Here is a 20,098-nt window from a genome sequence, read left to right on the forward strand (position 1 = left end):
GACACTGTGAACGACGTTAAAATGTAATACTAAGTTTAAGATTACTAATGGTCGAAGAAAACAAAAAATAAATGATGTAACAAACGTTTGGTGAATATTTTTGTCTAGTTATAAAAGGAACCCGTACAATTTGACAATTATATTCCTTGTATAGAGTTCTAAACGAGTTCCAAATTAAAAGATTCGACAACGGGTAGATTTGAACACAGCATTAACAACAGACAATAGTCTACGGTGATATTTCAACCATAGGTTATGATATTTATGAGATTAACATCCGGGTCCGTGGGTGATGTATTTTACCAAGAAGTTGGAAAACCACGACTTAAAATAAATAGTTTGTTTGCTTTAACCATCCTAAGCTCTTAGTGTTCTTGATTAACTTTAATCAATACTAGGCGAAAAGCTTCTTGTACAACTATGGCATTACATGTGTTTATAATTCACTTAAAATTAACGACACATGTGAATGCGTGTGTTTTCTCATTCGACATGTAGACAATAACTTGCTTTAGATATTAGAGACAAGAGAATCAGATAAAAGACCTACATACAAAAAATCGACGGTAAAATATATCAATGAAATAGAAAAACAAATAATTTTAAATGCAGATTATTTAATTCGTATAATTCAAAATCAATCCGTTATTTGTCTGTTTTTTCTATGTCTGTTTTATCTACAATAGGAAATATTAACATTAGCTAACACTAGAAAATAATAACATCTTTAACAATAATGTGCATATATTATTTGTCATGATAAATCATTTAAGCTATTTAAAGATCTCAATTAAAAAAACCATTTTAACTCTGTAATGAGATATATTAAGAATGTTTAATTGGTACAAATATTACTATTGTTATAAAGTATATTAAAACATACTAGCTCAACATAACAAGTTTTTCTATAATGGTTTACTTTTATAAATTGTTACTTGAATGGAGGGTTGTCTCATTGGCACTCATACCACATCTTCCTTTATCTATTGTTTTGTATGATTTATATTCGGATAAATTTGAATCACCAGCAGTCAAGTATATCAACCATAAACAGCACAGATCATACCGTCTGTACCAATCATCGAAACTATTACAACGATATCTTACCTTCAGTTCTTAGACACAACCATAAACGGCACAGATCATATCGTCTGTACCAATCATCGAAACTATTACAACGATATCTTACCTTCAGTTCTTAGACACAACCATAAACAGCACAGATTATGCCGCCTGTAGCAATCATCGAAACTATTACAACGATATCTTACCTTCAGTTCTTAGACACAACCATAAACAGCACAGATCATGCTGCCTGTACCAATCATCAAAACTATTACAACGATATCTTACCTTCAGTTCTTAGGCACCTTTTGGTGGCAGGCTACCTCCTCCCATTCCATATGGTGAGTATGTAGGGTAACTCATTTGAGGGTACATAGATTCAGGGTAAGTTTGAGGGTACATGGATCCAGGGTATGTTGAACCTCTATTGCCACCGTACAAAGATGATGTTTGATAATTTCTCAAATATTTACAACAGGTTCTCCAGTATCTGGGATAAAATGGAAGGACACAAGTGTACCTCATAGTCCATTCCCTATAACGACATCGCCGACGACAAGTACACCATATTCTTCCTGTACAGGACAGAAATTAAGTTTGCAAATACATAATAATGTAAATAAGGCAACACATTTGTTTTTAGATATAACAAAATTTATTAACAAACTCTGTATAAACAGTCTAATAGTTAACTTTGTAAAGCTTGCATTGATAATATCATCGTGTTCATAGTGAGCCAAGTGTGGATCAATGTCTGCTTTCTCTTTCGGGTGATAAGGTTCTGATCAACCTTAGTTTTCTATGAATAGTTCTGTAGACTTTGCTTTTTCTTTTTATCTTTTTTCTTCTTGCCATGGTTTTGAGGTTTCTGTTCGACTCACTTATTTTACTGTTCTTATTGTATTTTTTTAAATAAAATTGTAAAACAATATAATCCAATGTTATATATCTGAGTATAAATTACCACGTGTTGCTTTGCTTTTCATTTCCTCTGCACAGTCTTGTTAGTAACATTGTCGCAAAACTAGACTTTTAACAATTTTATTAATACGTTTGAACGTTCAATTCTTATTTGAAGTGCTTCTGTCGCGTTGTAAACAACAACGAGATACAATAAAAAGTTTTCCGGTAGGTTTAATTTTCTATTCTATTGCATCAGCCGAACATTCATTGATTTTAGCAAGTCAGTATGGCGGCTCACTTCTGTCAACTGCAAAATTGTCAGTGAATAGAAATAAACCAAAGTAAAATATTGGTTGAGAATTAATGACTTGGTGACATTTTTTCTTGTGGTTATTAAAGGAATTATTCATGTAGCCTTAGATTTATTTTAGAAATTTGTAGCTTTTAAAATATAGGTGTGATATAGAATTATATCCATACACACCATAATATTACCTTTGCTTCAGATTTTGTTTACCAGAAAAACGTATTCGTCCTTAGAATCGATTATTACTACCTGTATGAGTCGATTCTGAAAATATGACTTTCAAATGGCGAAAAATATCTAAAATTAGATTCGATATAAATACATATATAGATATAAACTTTAATTATAAGGACGGAACATTAAACTGAAAATGGTACAAACCTGAGCTTGAGCCGTAGATTGGATTAAGACCTTGACCTTGTCCAGCTGTAGGATAAATACCACTTCCGAGTTGGTCACCGCCCATTCCCCATGGTTGTTGTTCAAAATATTCAGGTGTGGTACCTTGGATGAATGGTAAGACAGCAATGACAAATACAAGAAGAAGAGTTGGAAGTCCCATGTTGATGGCTATGTCCAGTGACTTGTTGTAAACCTAAGTGAATCTAAGGCCAAGAGTACTGTGCTTGGTCTACTAGTATTAGTAACGTTATATATACCCCATACTTAAAACCATGATGGAAAACAGACTTGTATGGTATCCATTATTTTTAAATTCAAGATAGACTTTTTCTTTTATCTGTATGATTAATTACATTAATTATGATGTTTTGTGGTTCGACAAATTTAATTTCAATTCAAAAGTGTTATTTTGAAAATATACAATTACATGTAATGTAAAAGTCATCAAGCAACAATAAACCACGTGTTAATTTGAAGAACAACAGAACAACAGAACAACAGAACATCATTCGAACCTGATTTTCATGTTTTGATCGATACTGTTAAACAACGTATTTACGTGTTTTTGGTAGAAACATTGGTACAAATAATGAACTTACATTTAGTAATTTCATATCTATTTAGTTCTGTCTTATTTCCTGAAAGAGGCGTCATCGGATATGTAACAATTATTGTGATCGATTTGCCATACTTATTTCAAAAACCCTATACTACTACATTAAAAAATGTCACAACGCAACTGACTAAAACAAACAAAAAAACACGCATTCTAATTTGTCTAACAAAAATTTCAACATAAAGATATACAATATCTGCGCTTTAAGGTACCACAATACAAAGTGTATTTTACTTCCATTCACAAACCTTTAATATGCTGTTACTTTTTTAAGACTGCATATAAACTAATAAAATAGGTATATATTGATGGATAAAAGATTTAAACAAGTTTCCTATAATTTTTATTTTATCGAATATCGTTCAAATTTATTGATGTATATTATACTTTGTCCTGTATGCACATGTTTAATGTTGCTTATTACGAATCTGTAACTTGTAGCAAGACAAAAATAAGTGACTTAAAAGATAGATGATAGTTGTTTTATTGTGAGTTTTTATGCAAGATTTCCCATTTTTGTTATTTGATACAAAAAAGAAGATGTGTGGTGATTGCCAATTAAACAACTCTTCACAAAAGACCAAATGACACTGCAATTACCAATATAGGTTACCCTACGACCTTTAACACTTCGCAACATCAATACCGCATAGTCAGTCATAACAGGCACCAAAACGATTAATGTTAATCAATTAAAACGAGAAAACGAACAACTAACAACCTAATTCATGTACAGAAAATGAACGAAAAACAAACGTGTAACACAACAATAACGACAACCACTGAATTACAGGCTCCTGACTTGGGACAGTCACATACATACAAAATGTAGTGGGGTAAAACATGTAACCGGGATCCCAACCCTCTACTAACCTGGAACAGGGGTGTAACAACACAACATTATAATGAACTGCTAGTATACAAATCATTTGAAAAAAGTTTTACTTATCAGATGAATACAAAAATTCATAAACACAGAGTGGACGTTGCCGGGAACATGCATATCAAAAAGGCAATTATAACAGATACGAGTTTACTCACAAATACTGGCAGCTTGTTGATAGCACATAACAAATAATAATTAAAAATCATGAGTCTAAGACTTTATTTTCAATCAATACATATCCAACAATCAAATTATGTTTAAAGACGTTATAAACAGTCAGAGAACATTTCCTTGTGCATTGTTAAGATACATGTAACGATAGAATGTAGATCCACTAATGAACATATGTGTATAACAATGATAACTAATTTGATTTTAATGAAAATAAAATCAATGTTAATATATAAAACAATATTTAAAGATCTAATTACATTGTTTAATTTATAACCTTTTTGAATAAGTTTACCATGATTGTTTTTAAAGGAGTAGGTCCGGTAAGGGCCAATTTTGGCCTCAAATTTCAGCTTCATCTGATGAAAGATGTTGTACACTTTTTAAACACTAAAGTGTCTACTTCAGTCGATTCAATTAGATTGTGAAAACGATTTGAACTGATTTATTCTTTTCAGACGCTCATATTCAAGCTTAAATATGATAAATCTACCAAATATGCCATAATATGCCACTTTTCAGATAGTTTTTGTCAAAAATGAAAGTGGCCGCATCCTTGTTCACCCTCAATCAAATACAACTTACATTTAAATATCAAGAATTAACACGAATGCGGCCACTTCCATTCAAGACGAAAACCGTACCAAATGTAACGCAAAATGCTAAAATTATGAAGATTTCGGTAATTTAGCATGTATTAATGATGCCAGTACCCGATATATGTGCACTGTATTGTCAAATAAAGGAAACAGTAGTATACCGCTGTTCAAAACTCGTAAAAAACAGCCCATATGTATGTAACAGAAGTGTTCTACTTTCTTATAAATAACTTAAAGTTTACATTAATAACAATTTTGTAAAACTGATAAATTTTGGGGCCAAAAAGAGGTCTTACAGAACCTACTCCTTTCCAGACACAATAATCAAATTCTCCGTAAAAATGCGGATGTGATATCCCCATTGTAAATATGTTTTCGACAGGCACAACCAAACTTCAAAATCAAATATTTACACATATAGAAGAATTAATTAAAGCATAGCAAAATAGTTGTCATATATAAACACCATAAGATGGTGTAAATGGAAAATCGCAGTCCGAAAGATAGAAATTAACAATATGGAAATAAACTCATCATAGATACCAGGACTAAATTTTATATATACGCCAGACGCGCGTTTCGTCTACAAAAGACTCATAAGTGACGCTCGAATCCCAAAAAGTTAAAAAGGCCAAATAAAGTACGAAGTTGAAGAGCATTGAGGACCAAAATTTCTAAACGTTTTGCCAAATCCAGCTAAGGTAATCTGTGTTCCCTTTGTCGTTAATTCTAGTCTGGAGTTTCCCGTGTAAAACTGAATCTTTTTCCGAACAGTTTTTGCATGATTGGTTGAATTATATTTTTTTAAGATTAAGCTACAAGTATTATTATTTGTTTATAATTAATTGCACGTTTTTTCTATAATCACGGTAGTCCTTTGCGCTCTACGTGGCTAACGTTCCAATGGAACGTCTCGTAGTTCAGGTCACGGGCAATATCTGTGAATTAGTGCATGGGAAATATTGTCTTAACAGCAGTAATTTTATGACAATTTGGAATATAAACAGAATTTTCTTTTACAAGACATTTCACGTATTCTTGTTTTAAAGCAGATTTTATTTTAGCTTTTTCATATTATCTTTTATAATCATTATTTTTTTTAAATCATATCTTTTTAAAAAGTATTCATTTTATTTAGAAATCAAAACACAAAATATAAACAACCTGTAGTCCTTTTTTGCTAATAAAAACCAAATGATAAATATATATTCTACCACTGAATCAAGTGTGATACAATATTTATCCACTCGAGACAGCTAAATTTTCAAATTTAAAACGCAAGGCTCGCCGAGCGTTTTAAATATTTAAAACTTAACTGTCGAGAGTGGATAAATATCGTATTACACGATATTTGGTGGTAGAACCTGTTTCTCTAATGATTTTCAAACAATACGCAGGCAAAAGTATTTCTTCTTTGCGACTGATCTGCAAAAAGAGGTGTTCTTTCTAGGTGACGTCTTCAGGCATGGTCACCTTTTTTCATGCCGTCACAATAGGACGTTAAGAGGAAAACAAGACATTTCGACGTCATAATCGGATGTAAACCAATGAAAAACTGAGAACAAACGAACCACACGTTGATTAAATGTGTTTATACACTGGGTGCCGAAAGGGATAAATTGACGAAGAATTAGAGCAAAATAATTTATCCCATTTCATATATTTTTGTAATGTAAATAATATAAAAACAAAGGATAATGATACCCATGTTCTGTATAATGGTGTACGTATTAATATACCTACCTTATTGTAGGTAATGATATCACTACATTGGCGTACGTATTAATATACCTACCTTATTGTAGGTAATGATATCACTACATTGGTGTACGTATTAATATACCTACCTTATTGTAGGTAATGATATCACTACATTGGTGTTCGTATTAATATACCTACCTTATTGTAGGTAATGATATTTCTATATTGGTGTACGTATTAATATACCTACCTTATTGAAGGTAGTGATATCACTACATTGGTGTACGTATTAATATACCTACCTTATTGTAGGTAATGATATCACTACATTGGTGTACGTATTAATATACCTACCTTACTGTAGGTAATGATATCACTTCATTGGTGTACGTATTACTATACCTACCTTATTGTAGGTAATGATATCACTACATTGGTGTACGTATTAATATACCTACCTTATTGTAGATAATGATATCACTTCATTGGTGTACGTATTAATATACCTACCTTATTGTAGGTAATGATATCACTACATTGGTGTACGTATTAATATACCTACCTTATTGTAGGTAATGATATCACTACATTGGTGTACGTATTAATGTACCTACCTTATTGTAGATAATGATATCACTTCATTGGTGTACGTATTAATATACCTACCTTATTGTAGGTAATGATATCACTACATTGGTGTACGTATTAATATACCTACCTTATTGTAGGTAATGATATTTCTATATTGGTGTACATATTAATATACCTACCTTATTTGTAGGTAACGATATCACTACATTGGTGTACGTATTAATATACCTACCTTATTGTATATAAAGATATCACTACCTTGGTGTACGTATTAATATACCTACCTTGTTGTAGGTCATGATATCACTACATTGGTGTACGTATTAATATACCTATCTTATTGTAAATAAAGATATCACTACATTGGTGTACGTATTAATATACCTACCTTATTGTAGGTAATGATATTTCTATATTGGTGTACGTATTAATATACCTACCTTATTGTAGGTAATGATATCACTACATTGGTGTACGTATTAATATACCTACCTTATTGTAGGTAATGATATCACTACATTGGTGTACGTATTAATATACCTACCTTACTGTAGGTAATGATATCACTTCATTGGTGTACGTATTACTATACCTACCTTATTGTAGGTAATGATATCACTACATTGGTGTACGTATTAATATACCTACCTTATTGTAGGTAATGATATCACTACATTGGTGTACGTATTAATATACCTACCTTATTGTAGGTAATGATATCACTACATCGGTGTACGTATTAATATACCTACCTTATTGTAGGTAATGATATCACTACATTGGTGTACGTATTAATATACCTACCTTATTGTAAATAAAGATATCACTACCTTGGTGTACGTATTAATATACCTACCTTGTTGTAGGTCATGATATCACTACATTGGTGTACGTATTAATATACCTACCTTATTGTAAATAAAGATATCACTACATTGGTGTACGTATTAATATACCTACCTTATTGTAGGTAATGATATTTCTATATTGGTGAACGTATTAATATACCTACCTTATTGTAGGTAATGATATCACTACATTGGTGTACGTATTAATATACCTACCTTACTGTAGGTAATGATATCACTTCATTGGTGTACGTATTACTATACCTACCTTATTGTAGGTAATGATATCACTACATTGGTGTACGTATTAATATACCTACCTTATTGTAGTTATGATATCACTTCATTGGTGTACGTATTAATATACCTACCTTATTGTAGGTAATGATATCACTACATTGGTGTACGTATTAATATACCTACCTTATTGTAGGTAATGATATCACTACATTGATGTACGTATTAATATACCTACCTTATTGTAGGTAACGATATCACTACATTGGTGTACGTATTAATATACCTACCTTATTGTAAATAAAGATATCACTACCTTAGTGTACGTATTAATATACCTACCTTGTTGTAGGTCATGATATCACTACATTGGTGTACGTATTAATATATCTACCTTATTGTAAATAAAGATATCACTACCTTAGTGTACGTATTCATATACCTACCTTGTTGTAGGTCATGATATCACTTCATTGGTGTACGTATTAATATACCTACCTTATTGTAAATAAAGATATCACTACATTGGTGTACGTATTAATATACCTACCTTATTGTAGGTAATGATATTTCTATATTGGTGTACATATTAATATACCTACCTTATTGTAGGTAATGATATCACTACATTGGTGTACGTATTAATATACCTACCTTATTGTATGTAATGATATCACTTCATTGGTGTACGTATTAATATACCTACCTTATTGTAGGTAATGATATCACTACATTGGTGTACGTATTAATATACCTACCTTATTGTAGGTAATGATATCACTACATTGATGTACGTATTAATATACCTACCTTATTGTAGGTAATGATATCACTACATTGGTGTACGTATTAATATACCTACCTTATTGTAGGAAATGATATCACTACATTGGTGTACGTATTAATATACCTACCTTATTGTAAATAAAGATATCACTACATTGGTGTACGAATTAATATACCTACCTTATTGTAGGTAATGATATTTCTATATTGGTGTACATATTAATATACCTACCTTATTGTAGGTAATGATATCACTACATTGGTGTACGTATTAATATACCTACCTTATTGTATGTAATGATATCACTTCATTGGTGTACGTATTAATATACCTACCTTATTGTAGGTAATGATATCACTACATTGGTGTACGTATTAATATACCTACCTTATTGTAGGTAACGATATCACTACATTGGTGTACGTATTAATGTACCTACCTTACTGTAGGTAATGATATCACTACATTGGTGTACGTATTAATATACCTACCTTATTGTAGGTAACGATATCACTACATTGGTGTACGTATTAATATACCTACCTTATTGTAAATAAAGATATCACTACATTGGTGTTCGTATTAATATACCTACCTTATTGTAGGTCATAATATCACTACATTGGTGTACGTATTAATATACCTACCTTATTGTAAATAAAAATATCACTACATTGGTGTACGTATTAATATACCTTCCTTGTTGTAGGTCATGATATCACTACATTGGTGTACGTATTAATATACCTACCTTATTTTAGGTCATGATATCACTACATTGGTGTACGTATTACTATACCTACCTTACTGTAGATAATGATATCACTACATTGGTGTACGTATTAATATACCTGCCTTATTTTAGGTCATGATATCACTACATTGGTGTACGTATTACTATACCTACCTTACTGTAGATAATGATATCACTACATTGGTGTACGTATTAATATACCTACCTTATTTTAGGTCATGATATCACTACATTGGTGTACGTATTAATATACCTACCTTATTGAAGGTAATGATATCACTACATTGGTGTACATATTAATATACCTACCTTATTGTAGGTAATGATATCACTACATTGGTGTACGTATTAATATACCTACCTTATTGTAGGTCATAATATCACTACATTGGTGTACGTATTAATATACCTACCTTATTGTAAATAAAAATATCACTACATTGGTGTACGTATTAATATACCTTCCTTGTTGTAGGTCATGATATCACTACATTGGTGTACGTATTAATATACCTACCTCATTGTACGTCATGATATCACTACATTGGTGTACGTATTAATATACCTACCTTATTGTAGGTAATGATATCACTACATTGGTGTACGTATTAATATACCTACCTTATTGTAGGTCATGATATCACTACATTGGTGTACGTATTAATATACCTACCTTATTGTAGGTAATGATATCACTACATTGGTGTACGTATTAATATACCTACCTTATTGTAGGTAATGATATCACTATATTGGTGTACGTATTAATATACCTACCTTATTGTAGGTAATGATATCACTACATTGGTGTACGTATTAATATACCTACCTTATTGTAGGTAATGATATCACTACATTGGTGTACGTATTAATATACCTACCTTATTGTAGGTCATGATATCACTACATTGGTGTACATATTAATATACCTACCTTATTGTAGGTAATGATATCACTACATTGGTGTACGTATTAATATACCTACCTTATTGTACGTAATGATATTTCTATAATGGTGTACGTATTAATATACCTACCTTATTGTAGGTAATGATATCACTACATTGGTGTACGTATTAATATACCTACCTTATTGTAGGTCATGATATCACTACATTGGTGTACGTATTAATATACCTACCTAATTGTAGGTAATGATATCACTACATTGGTGTACGTATTAATATACCTACCTTATTGTAGGTAATGATATCACTACATTGGTGTACGTATTAATATACCTACCTTATTGTAGGTAATGATATCACTACATTGATGTAAGTATTAATATACCTACCTTATTGTAGGTCATGATATCACTACATTGGTGTACGTATTAATTTACCTACCTTATTGTAGGTAACGATATCACTACATTGGTGTACGTATTAATTTACCTACCTTATTGTAGGTAATGATATCACTACATTGGTGTACGTATTAATATACCTACCTTATTGTAGGTAATAATATCACTACATTGGTGTACGTATTAATATACCTACCTTATTGTAGGTCATGATATAACTACATTGGTGTACGTATTAATATACCTACCTTATTGTAGGTCATGATATCACTACATTGGTGTACGTATTAATATACCTACCTTATTGTAGGTAATGATATCACTACATTGGTGTACGTATTAATATACCTACCTTATTGTAAATAAAAATATCACTACATTGGTGTACGTATTAATATACCTTCCTTGTTGTAGGTCATGATATCACTACATTGGTGTACGTATTAATATACCTACCTCATTGTACGTCATGATATCACTACATTGGTGTACGTATTACTATACCTACCTTATTGTAGGTAATGCTATCACTACATTGGTGTACGTATTAATATACCTACCTTATTGTAGGTCATGATATCACTACATTGGTGTACGTATTAATATACCTACCTTATTGTAGGTAATGATATCACTACATTGGTGTACGTATTAATATACCTACCTTATTGTAGGTAATTATATCACTATATTGGTGTACGTATTAATATACCTACCTTATTGTAGGTAATGATATCACTACATTGGTGTACGTATTAATATACCTACCTTATTGTAGGTAATGATATCACTACATTGGTGTACATATTAATATACCTACCTTATTGTAGGTCATGATATCACTACATTGGTGTACATATTAATATACCTACCTTATTGTAGGTAATGATATCACTACATTGGTGTACGTATTAATATACCTACCTTATTGTACGTAATGATATTTCTATAATGGTGTACGTATTAATATACCTACCTTATTGTAGGTAATGATATCACTACATTGGTGTACGTATTAATATACCTACCTTATTGTAGGTCATGATATCACTACATTGGTGTACGTATTAATATACCTACCTAATTGTAGGTAATGATATCACTACATTGGTGTACGTATTAATATACCTACCTTATTGTAGGTAATGATATCACTACATTGGTGTACGTATTAATATACCTACCTTATTGTAGGTAATGATATCACTACATTGGTGTACGTATTAATATACCTACCTAATTGTAGGTAATGATATCACTACATTGGTGTACGTATTAATATACCTACCTTATTGTAGGTCATGATATCACTACATTGGTGTACGTATTAATATACCTTCCTTATTGTAGGTAATGATATCACTACATTGGTGTACGTATTAATATACCTACCTTATTGTAGGTCATGATATCACTACATTGGTGTACGTATTAATATACCTTCCTTATTGTAGGTAATGATATCACTACATTGGTGTACGTATTAATATACCTACCTTATTGTAGGTAATGATATCACTACATTGGTGTACGTATTAATATACCTACCTTATTGTAGGTAATGATATCACTACATTGGTGTACGTATTAATATACCTACCTTATTGTAGGTCATGATATCACTTCATTGGTGTACGTATTAATATACCTACCTTATTGTAGGTAATGATATCACTACATTGGTGTACGTATTAATATACCTACCTTATTGTAGGTAATGATATCACTTCATTGGTGTACGTATTAATATACCTACCTTATTGTAGGTAATGATATCACTACATTGGTGTACGTATTAATATACCTACCTAATTGTAGGTAATGATATCACTACATTGGTGTACGTATTAATATACCTACCTTATTGTAGGTCATGATATCACTACATTGGTGTACGTATTAATATACCTACCTTATTGTAGGTAATGATATCACTACATTGGTGTACGTATTACTATACCTACCTTATTGTAGGTAATGATATCACTACATTGGTGTACGTATTAATTTACCTACCTTATTGTAGGTAATGATATTTCTATATTAGTGTACGTATTAATATACCTACCTTATTGAAGGTAATGATATCACTACATTGGTGTTCGTATTAATATACCTACCTTATTGTAAATAAAAATATCACTACATTGGTGTACGTATTAATATACCTACCTTATTGTAGGTAATGATATCACTACATTGGTGTACGTATTAATATACCTACCTTATTTTAGGTAATGATATCACTACATTGGTGTACGTATTAATATACCTACCTTATTGTAGGTAATGATATCACTTCATTGGTGTACGTATTAATATACCTACCTTATTGTAGGTCATGATATCACTACATTGGTGTACGTATTAATATATCTACCTTATTGTAGGTCATGATATCACTACATTGGTGTACGTATTAATATACCTACCTTATTGTAGGTAATGATATCACTTCATTGGTGTACGTATTAATATACCTACCTTATTGTAGGTCATGATATCACTACATTGGTGTACGTATTAATATATCTACCTTATTGTAGGTCATAATATCACTACATTGGTGTACGTATTAATATACCTACCTTATTGTAGGTAATGATATCACTACATTGGTGTACGTATTAATATACCTACCTTATTGTAGGTAATGATATCACTACATTGATGTACGTATTAATATACCTACCTTATTGTAGGTAACGATATCACTACATTGATGTACGTATTAATATACCTACCTTATTGTAGGTAATGATATCACTACATTGGTGTACGTATTAATTTACCTACCTTATTGTAAATAAAGATATCACTACATTGGTGTACGTATTAATATACCTACCTTATTGTAAGTAATGATATCACTACATTGGTGTACGTATTAATATACCTACCTTATTGTAAGGAATGATATCACTACATTGGTGAACGTATTAATTTACCTACCTTATTGTAGGTAATGATATCACTACATTGGTGTACGTAAAAATCATACCACTTCTTCTTTTTTGTAATAAAAAAAAGTTGGATAATCCATGAAAACATTTATATAATAACGTAATGTAGTCTTTATTTTTCGACGTATGAGTTTGAATGTCCCTCTTTTGTCTTTTGCCTTTCCTCTTTAGATATCTTCCAATCACTCATTGATGTTTAGTTTTCAATATAACTTATAATTGCTTCATAGAAAAGTTTTCTTGCATGATGATTACCGCTAGCAAACTTGACATACTTATGTAATGCGTATGGTAGGTGTATTGCATACTTTTTTATCTTCAATGCATTCTGTATAATATTGAATTATCTCCCTTTGTGTGTCTTTTATCATTAAATTATAGTGCCTATAATCTCATTCTTGTTTTAAGTCCTGAAAATTCATAAAAAAGCAACTATAAAAGACTATCAACACCAGTATTCATTACTATACTTTCAATATTAAGGTATACATTTTTGGTAAAGTAAATATCTATTTTTTAACGGATTCTTTTGTTCAACTCCTTTTTAACCTTTTCTTAAGTAACCTATTGGATAAATGTTTAGTTGATGCTCATTTTTATCAATATAAAGAATGTTCGACATTTGTCTCCGGTCAATAAATAGGATTTTTATCAATAAAAAATACAATACGCTTTTCAGCGTCCAAGTACATTAAATAAACGTTTTAGATAAATGAATAGATTTTACTAACAAAACAATGAGAGTCGAGAGACAATTAATCGTTTAAAGGAGGGACGAAAGATACCATAGGGACAGTCAAACTCATAAATCGAAAATAAACTGACAACGCCATGGCTTAAAAAGAAAAGGACAAAAAGGTTGTCTCAAAGGCTTTTAGATTGTTATTTATCGCATCAAAAGCAAAATGCATCATGTAATTTCTTTGGATGCATGATAAAGTGAAGATTGTATTCTTTTCGGTCAATTAAATTTTGCACTCTTCCGGTAAAACCAGCGCAAAGCTTTACATATTAATTTATTTATCATTTAAGATAGTTAGCCTATATTTTATTCGCTTATATATATGGGGTCTCTACTAAATCTAATTGAAGTTCGTGTTTTTTCTGGCAAGTGAAATTGTTTGCACCATTTTTGTGGCCCAGGAAACCGCTGTGTACAAATCACATGTTGTTTAAAATTGGTCGCCACTTGTTCGGTATCAATCTGATGATATAAGCTATTTTTAATTTATTTTCATAGTTTATTCCTATATTGTGATTTTTCCACTCTCCCAGGTTACGGGTACGGTTGAGTGCCCACAAACATGTAAAATCCAGTCACCTACTATGTTGCCTGTTCCTAGTTCAATGCTGTCGTTTGTTCAAGTCTGTCATATTTGGTTTCGTTTATTGTTTTTGTTATAAATTTGACGTTAATTTTCTCAATTAAAACGTTTCATAGTTTCTTGTCTGTACCTTTTATAGAAAACTATACGGTATAGATTTTTCTCATCGAAGAATTCCGTACGGTTGCTTAGAATAACTGATATTCACTTTATTTGAACTTTGTTGGATAGTAGTCTCATTGACAATCATACCTCGTCTTGTTATTTTTATCCTCTGTGTGTCCGTATGTCTGTGTGCGGAATTAACTGTTCCTGTGGCTCCTTTTGCGGGCGATAATTTGAATGATTTCGATATACTGTCGACTGCCACCAGTACGTTTGGCAGTCCTGACCATCAACCTTGCAAGAAAAACCACTCGTTGCCCGATAGGCAATTCAAAAGAGAAAATATTACTCAAAACAGCGTTGCTACACGTATACCGTCAATTATATTGACAAAGTAAATGAAGAAGCACTAAACAACAATAGACACAATAGAATTAGACGAATATAGTTCTTTGCGACAAAATTACAACACAAGGCGATTTCTAGGTGACCGGTTGTCTATGACCAGTTCATAAGGAGGCAAGTTCCAAAATTTTGAAAGGCCTTTGGTGAAGACTCAGAATCTGCTATTAAATTTTAATAAAATAAACAGAATATTCAAGTTAATGAATCATTTATGTTGTTGATATATCGCTATGCCATATAAAAGAAACTTAATATAAATACAGACGTTCAAAATGACATCTATTTGAATCTGTTATCTGAACTACAAAACATATTAGTCGAGTAAGGTAGCAACTACGGATGAAGACAGAGGTCCATCACTAAGATCATGCACGATAAATCTTCCACCGCAGAAATAAATTTGTATTTTATATCCGAAACGAGATCTCTTTTTTTTTTTTGTCTTTCAGTTTTGCTAATATGATTTGTCTAAATAGATATGGGAATATGTGGTGTGCGTGCCAATGAGACAACTCCCCATCCAAATAACAATTTATAAAAGTAAACCATTATAGTTCAATGTATGGCCTTTAACACGGAGCCTGGGTTCTCACCGGACAAAAAGCTAAAAAGGGCCTAAAACTTACTAGTGTAAAACCATGCAAATGCCTTTATATGTTTCTTTGGTACATATGATGTGGCTCTGTACTTAAACATAATGTCATTGTGTTATTGTTCTACGATAATTTGTGTATTCTTTTATTCATTTTTTCTAATGGGATTTTCTATATATCTTTTGTGTTGCTTTTTTAAACATATTTGTTTGTTTGTGTTCACCAAGTGCTCCATGAAACCTCTTTCTAAATAACTAACATAAATTTCATCAGCAATCAAAGCCGAGCACCAAAGTTATTATTCACAAATATGCGGCCATGTCTTCAGTAAACTGTGTTCCTTTGCTTTTTTTAAAACTTTAAAAATCTTTTACCCCCAATATTATTGGTACACAGTAAGCACTCTTATTGAAAAGGCTTCTTATAAATCTATACTTGTATATCTGCTTTTAAATCATTTAATAGAGAAACTAATTATTGACACATGTGAACAACGTTATCAACATGATTAACTCATTTCTACATTTTGACCATTAGTGACTACGAGAAAGTAAGAGAGGACAGCGCAGATAACAAAACAAACAAAATGTCATCTTAAAAATATTCAACGGAAAGATAAAAACAAATTATTTGACATGCAGAATATTTAATTCGTATTATATAAGAGAAATCCGTTATACTTCTGTTCTTTCTATGTCTGGTTTCTGTCTATTTGTCTACAATAGAAAATTATAACATTTTATACTTAAATCTATTTGTTGAAAAAGTGTATTTCTTGGATTTAAATGAAAATATTTTTCCAAATTGAAAGCGTTATGATGACCATACAGAAAGGTATGTGATGCCACAAATTTAAAGAATCTGACTTCTTTTCATCCATAAGTAAGATCAAATAAGGCAGATTTGTAGGCATAGCAATTCACATGAACCAATCAAAACAAATGTTACAGAAAAAGATATAAAAAAAATTAAGAATGTGACAATACTGTCTGTTATTATATATAGATATGATACCAAGTTTCAAATTTTTGCATACAAAATGTATGGTCATATAACAATTTATATGCATATATATTATGCTTTAATCAATTGAAATTGCTTTAAAAAGATAAGTGTTGCTCGACTAAGTTTCTTCAATTCGTGATAACCTTTCTTTGTGTTTTTGTTGTCGGTTTGGTGTGTCAATACAAATATAAACTATGGGCCATTGCACGGCCTTTAACAAAAAGAAAAACCCACTGCGACCAACATTTTAAATTCAGACGTGAAAACACATGGTGTGCTTTATGAAAAACCAGTAAACAAACAGGGAATCAGATATAAAACATAGAACAAACAACAAAACTAAAGTAAATGCTTCTGACTTTGAAAAGAGAGCCTGTTAGTTTAGGATGTATGTCTGGAAAAATGTTATGCACTGCAGACAAGTATAACAAGTAGAAATAGCACAGATCATTACTTCTTTGCCAACCACCGAAACTAGTATAAAGACTTCTTACCTTATATTTTTAGACACCTTTTGGTGGTAAGCTACCTCCTGCCATTCCATTCATTTGAGTTTACATAGATCCAGGGTAAGTTTGTGGGTAAGTTGAACCAGCATAACCACCGTACAAAGATGATGTTTGATAATTTCTCAAATATTTACAACATGTTCTCCAGTATCTGGGGTAAAATGGTAGTATACAGGTGTACCTCACACTCCATTCCCTATAACGACAACGCCGACGACAAGTACACCATATTCGTCCTGTACAGAAAAGGGATTGATTGAGAAAAATCTACTTGTATACAACAATATGAAATTTAATATCTGGTGTATAAACACACTATTGTTTGTGCGTTTGTCTTTTTCGTCTGTAGCCATGGTGTTGTCAGTTTAATTTCGATTAATGAGTTTGACTGTCCCTCTGGTATCTTCGTCCCTCTTCTTAAATAAGCCTGTACATATGTCAGATGAATGACTTAATTAGAATATCTTCAATTAAGTATATTATATCGTTCAGAGTCGGTCACATGTGGAGCAGGGTCTGCTAAATCTTTCGGAGGAGTACGTTCTGATCTGGCAATTTGATTTATACCGACAGAGTAAAAAAATCAATTCTAATATGACTTGCCTCCGCTTTTAAAACAACATGGTAATACAGTTCTCGATACTAAACAGACGTAGAGATGTGTTCCTTTTAACTTCCAACGTTAATTTAACTATCGTAACATATTTTCAAAGACTGTGTATTTTTTTGTGTTCAAATTGAAATTGGAAAAAAACTACACCGGTTATTTGAATTATTATTTTGCATCATATAAAGTATTAATGCATAACATGAAAATTGATATTTAATGAATGATCTCGGTGCATTGACGTTATTTCAAAACATAACGTCATACGCTTGAAATTATTTCGTTTAGTGTCCGCTCTACATTCGTAGTATACTATTGTAGTTGAATGGAGTTTTCTGGTAGGTTTAATATTCGAATTATTGCGTCAGTCGTATACTTATTGATTTCAGGAGGTCAAAATGGTGGCTCACACCTTAGATACAACATGTCTACTGTATATTTGACAGTAAACAGTAGCAAACCAAAACAAAATATGGGTTAAGAATAAAAAGGCTCTAATACATTTTTCTTGTTGTTTATTATGAATAGTTCATGCAAGATTTAATGGTTGAAATGTGTAGCTTTTGTCTTACAGGGGTAAAGTAGAATAACCGACAAACACACTGCAATAATAACTGTGCTTCGGTTTTCAAATTACCGCATTTGTCCTACACAGCTACTTTTGCATAGGTACTATTTCTGTACTAAAAAAATGCAGTACTGGAAATTTTCTTTTAATACTTAGTATTATTTCTTTACTTTAAAACTATTGTAATATTTAGGTACTTGTATTTTACAGTACTTCATTTATATTAAATATTTTGGTACAAAAATAATACAATATTTCATGTTTGAAAATCATAACTTTAAGAGATTTGAAATAGAAAAACTTTCAAAATGCTGAAAATGTAACGATAGTAACCAAAAATATGTAGTACCTAAATTTCAAGTACAAATAAAGTACTGTAAAATATAGGTACCTAAATATTACAATAATTTTAGAGTAACAAAATAGCACTGAATATTAAAAGTAGATTTCCAGTACTACAAATTTTTAGTACAGAAATAGTACCTATACAAAAGTAGCTGTGTATTAGAATCGAAGCATTCATTGAAGTTCCAATGTTATCGAGCAACCACTGCCTTTGTAAATATGCTTTTAAAAATATTACCAATTGTGCTTCAAAATGCGAATAGTATATCTAAAGTTAGACTAAATATTCCTTTAAATACCAATTTTATCTATAAATACATTAAATTGAAAAATGATACATACCAGAGCTCGAGCCGTAGATAGGGTTAATACCTTGACCTTGTCCGCCTATAATGCCATCATTGGGATAAATACCATCTCCCATTTGGTCATCTCCCCTTCCCCATGGTTGTTCTATGCTTGGATAGGTACCCTGGACGAATGATAAGACACCAATG

At 31.3% G+C, this 20,098-nt stretch overlaps 1 protein-coding gene and 1 long non-coding RNA gene across 2 annotated transcripts; both read right to left on the minus strand.

Moving 5' to 3' along the window:
• Positions 1 to 1,353: 1,353 nt before the first annotated feature.
• On the minus strand, positions 1,354 to 2,879 carry LOC139496430 (uncharacterized). Its single transcript, XM_071285029.1, has 2 exons — positions 2,657 to 2,879; positions 1,354 to 1,640 (listed from the first exon to the last, which is right to left on the minus strand). Exons 1-2 carry the CDS (start codon positions 2,835 to 2,837, stop codon positions 1,363 to 1,365), a joined length of 459 nt encoding a protein of 152 aa, XP_071141130.1. The 5' UTR covers positions 2,838 to 2,879; the 3' UTR covers positions 1,354 to 1,362.
• A 14,314-nt stretch (positions 2,880 to 17,193) lies between these two features.
• Positions 17,194 to 20,098, minus strand: LOC139496434 (uncharacterized). The gene is made up of 3 exons (XR_011657659.1): positions 19,944 to 20,098; positions 18,067 to 18,317; positions 17,194 to 17,283 (listed from the first exon to the last, which is right to left on the minus strand). It is a non-coding gene; the product is annotated as an uncharacterized lncRNA (long non-coding RNA).

The sequence above is a fragment of the Mytilus edulis genome, chromosome 11 (assembly GCF_963676685.1).
Source record: "Mytilus edulis chromosome 11, xbMytEdul2.2, whole genome shotgun sequence".
NCBI lineage: Eukaryota > Metazoa > Mollusca > Bivalvia > Mytilida > Mytilidae > Mytilus > Mytilus edulis.

Coding starts and splice junctions, on each gene's coding strand:
- LOC139496430 (XM_071285029.1), bottom strand. CDS start 2,837: ATGGGACTTCCAACTCTTCTTCTTGTATTTGTCATTGCTGTCTTACCA. Junction 1,641..2,656: donor AATCTACGGCTCAAGCTCAG/GTTTGTACCATT, acceptor TGTCCTGTACAG/GAAGAATATGGTGTACTTGT.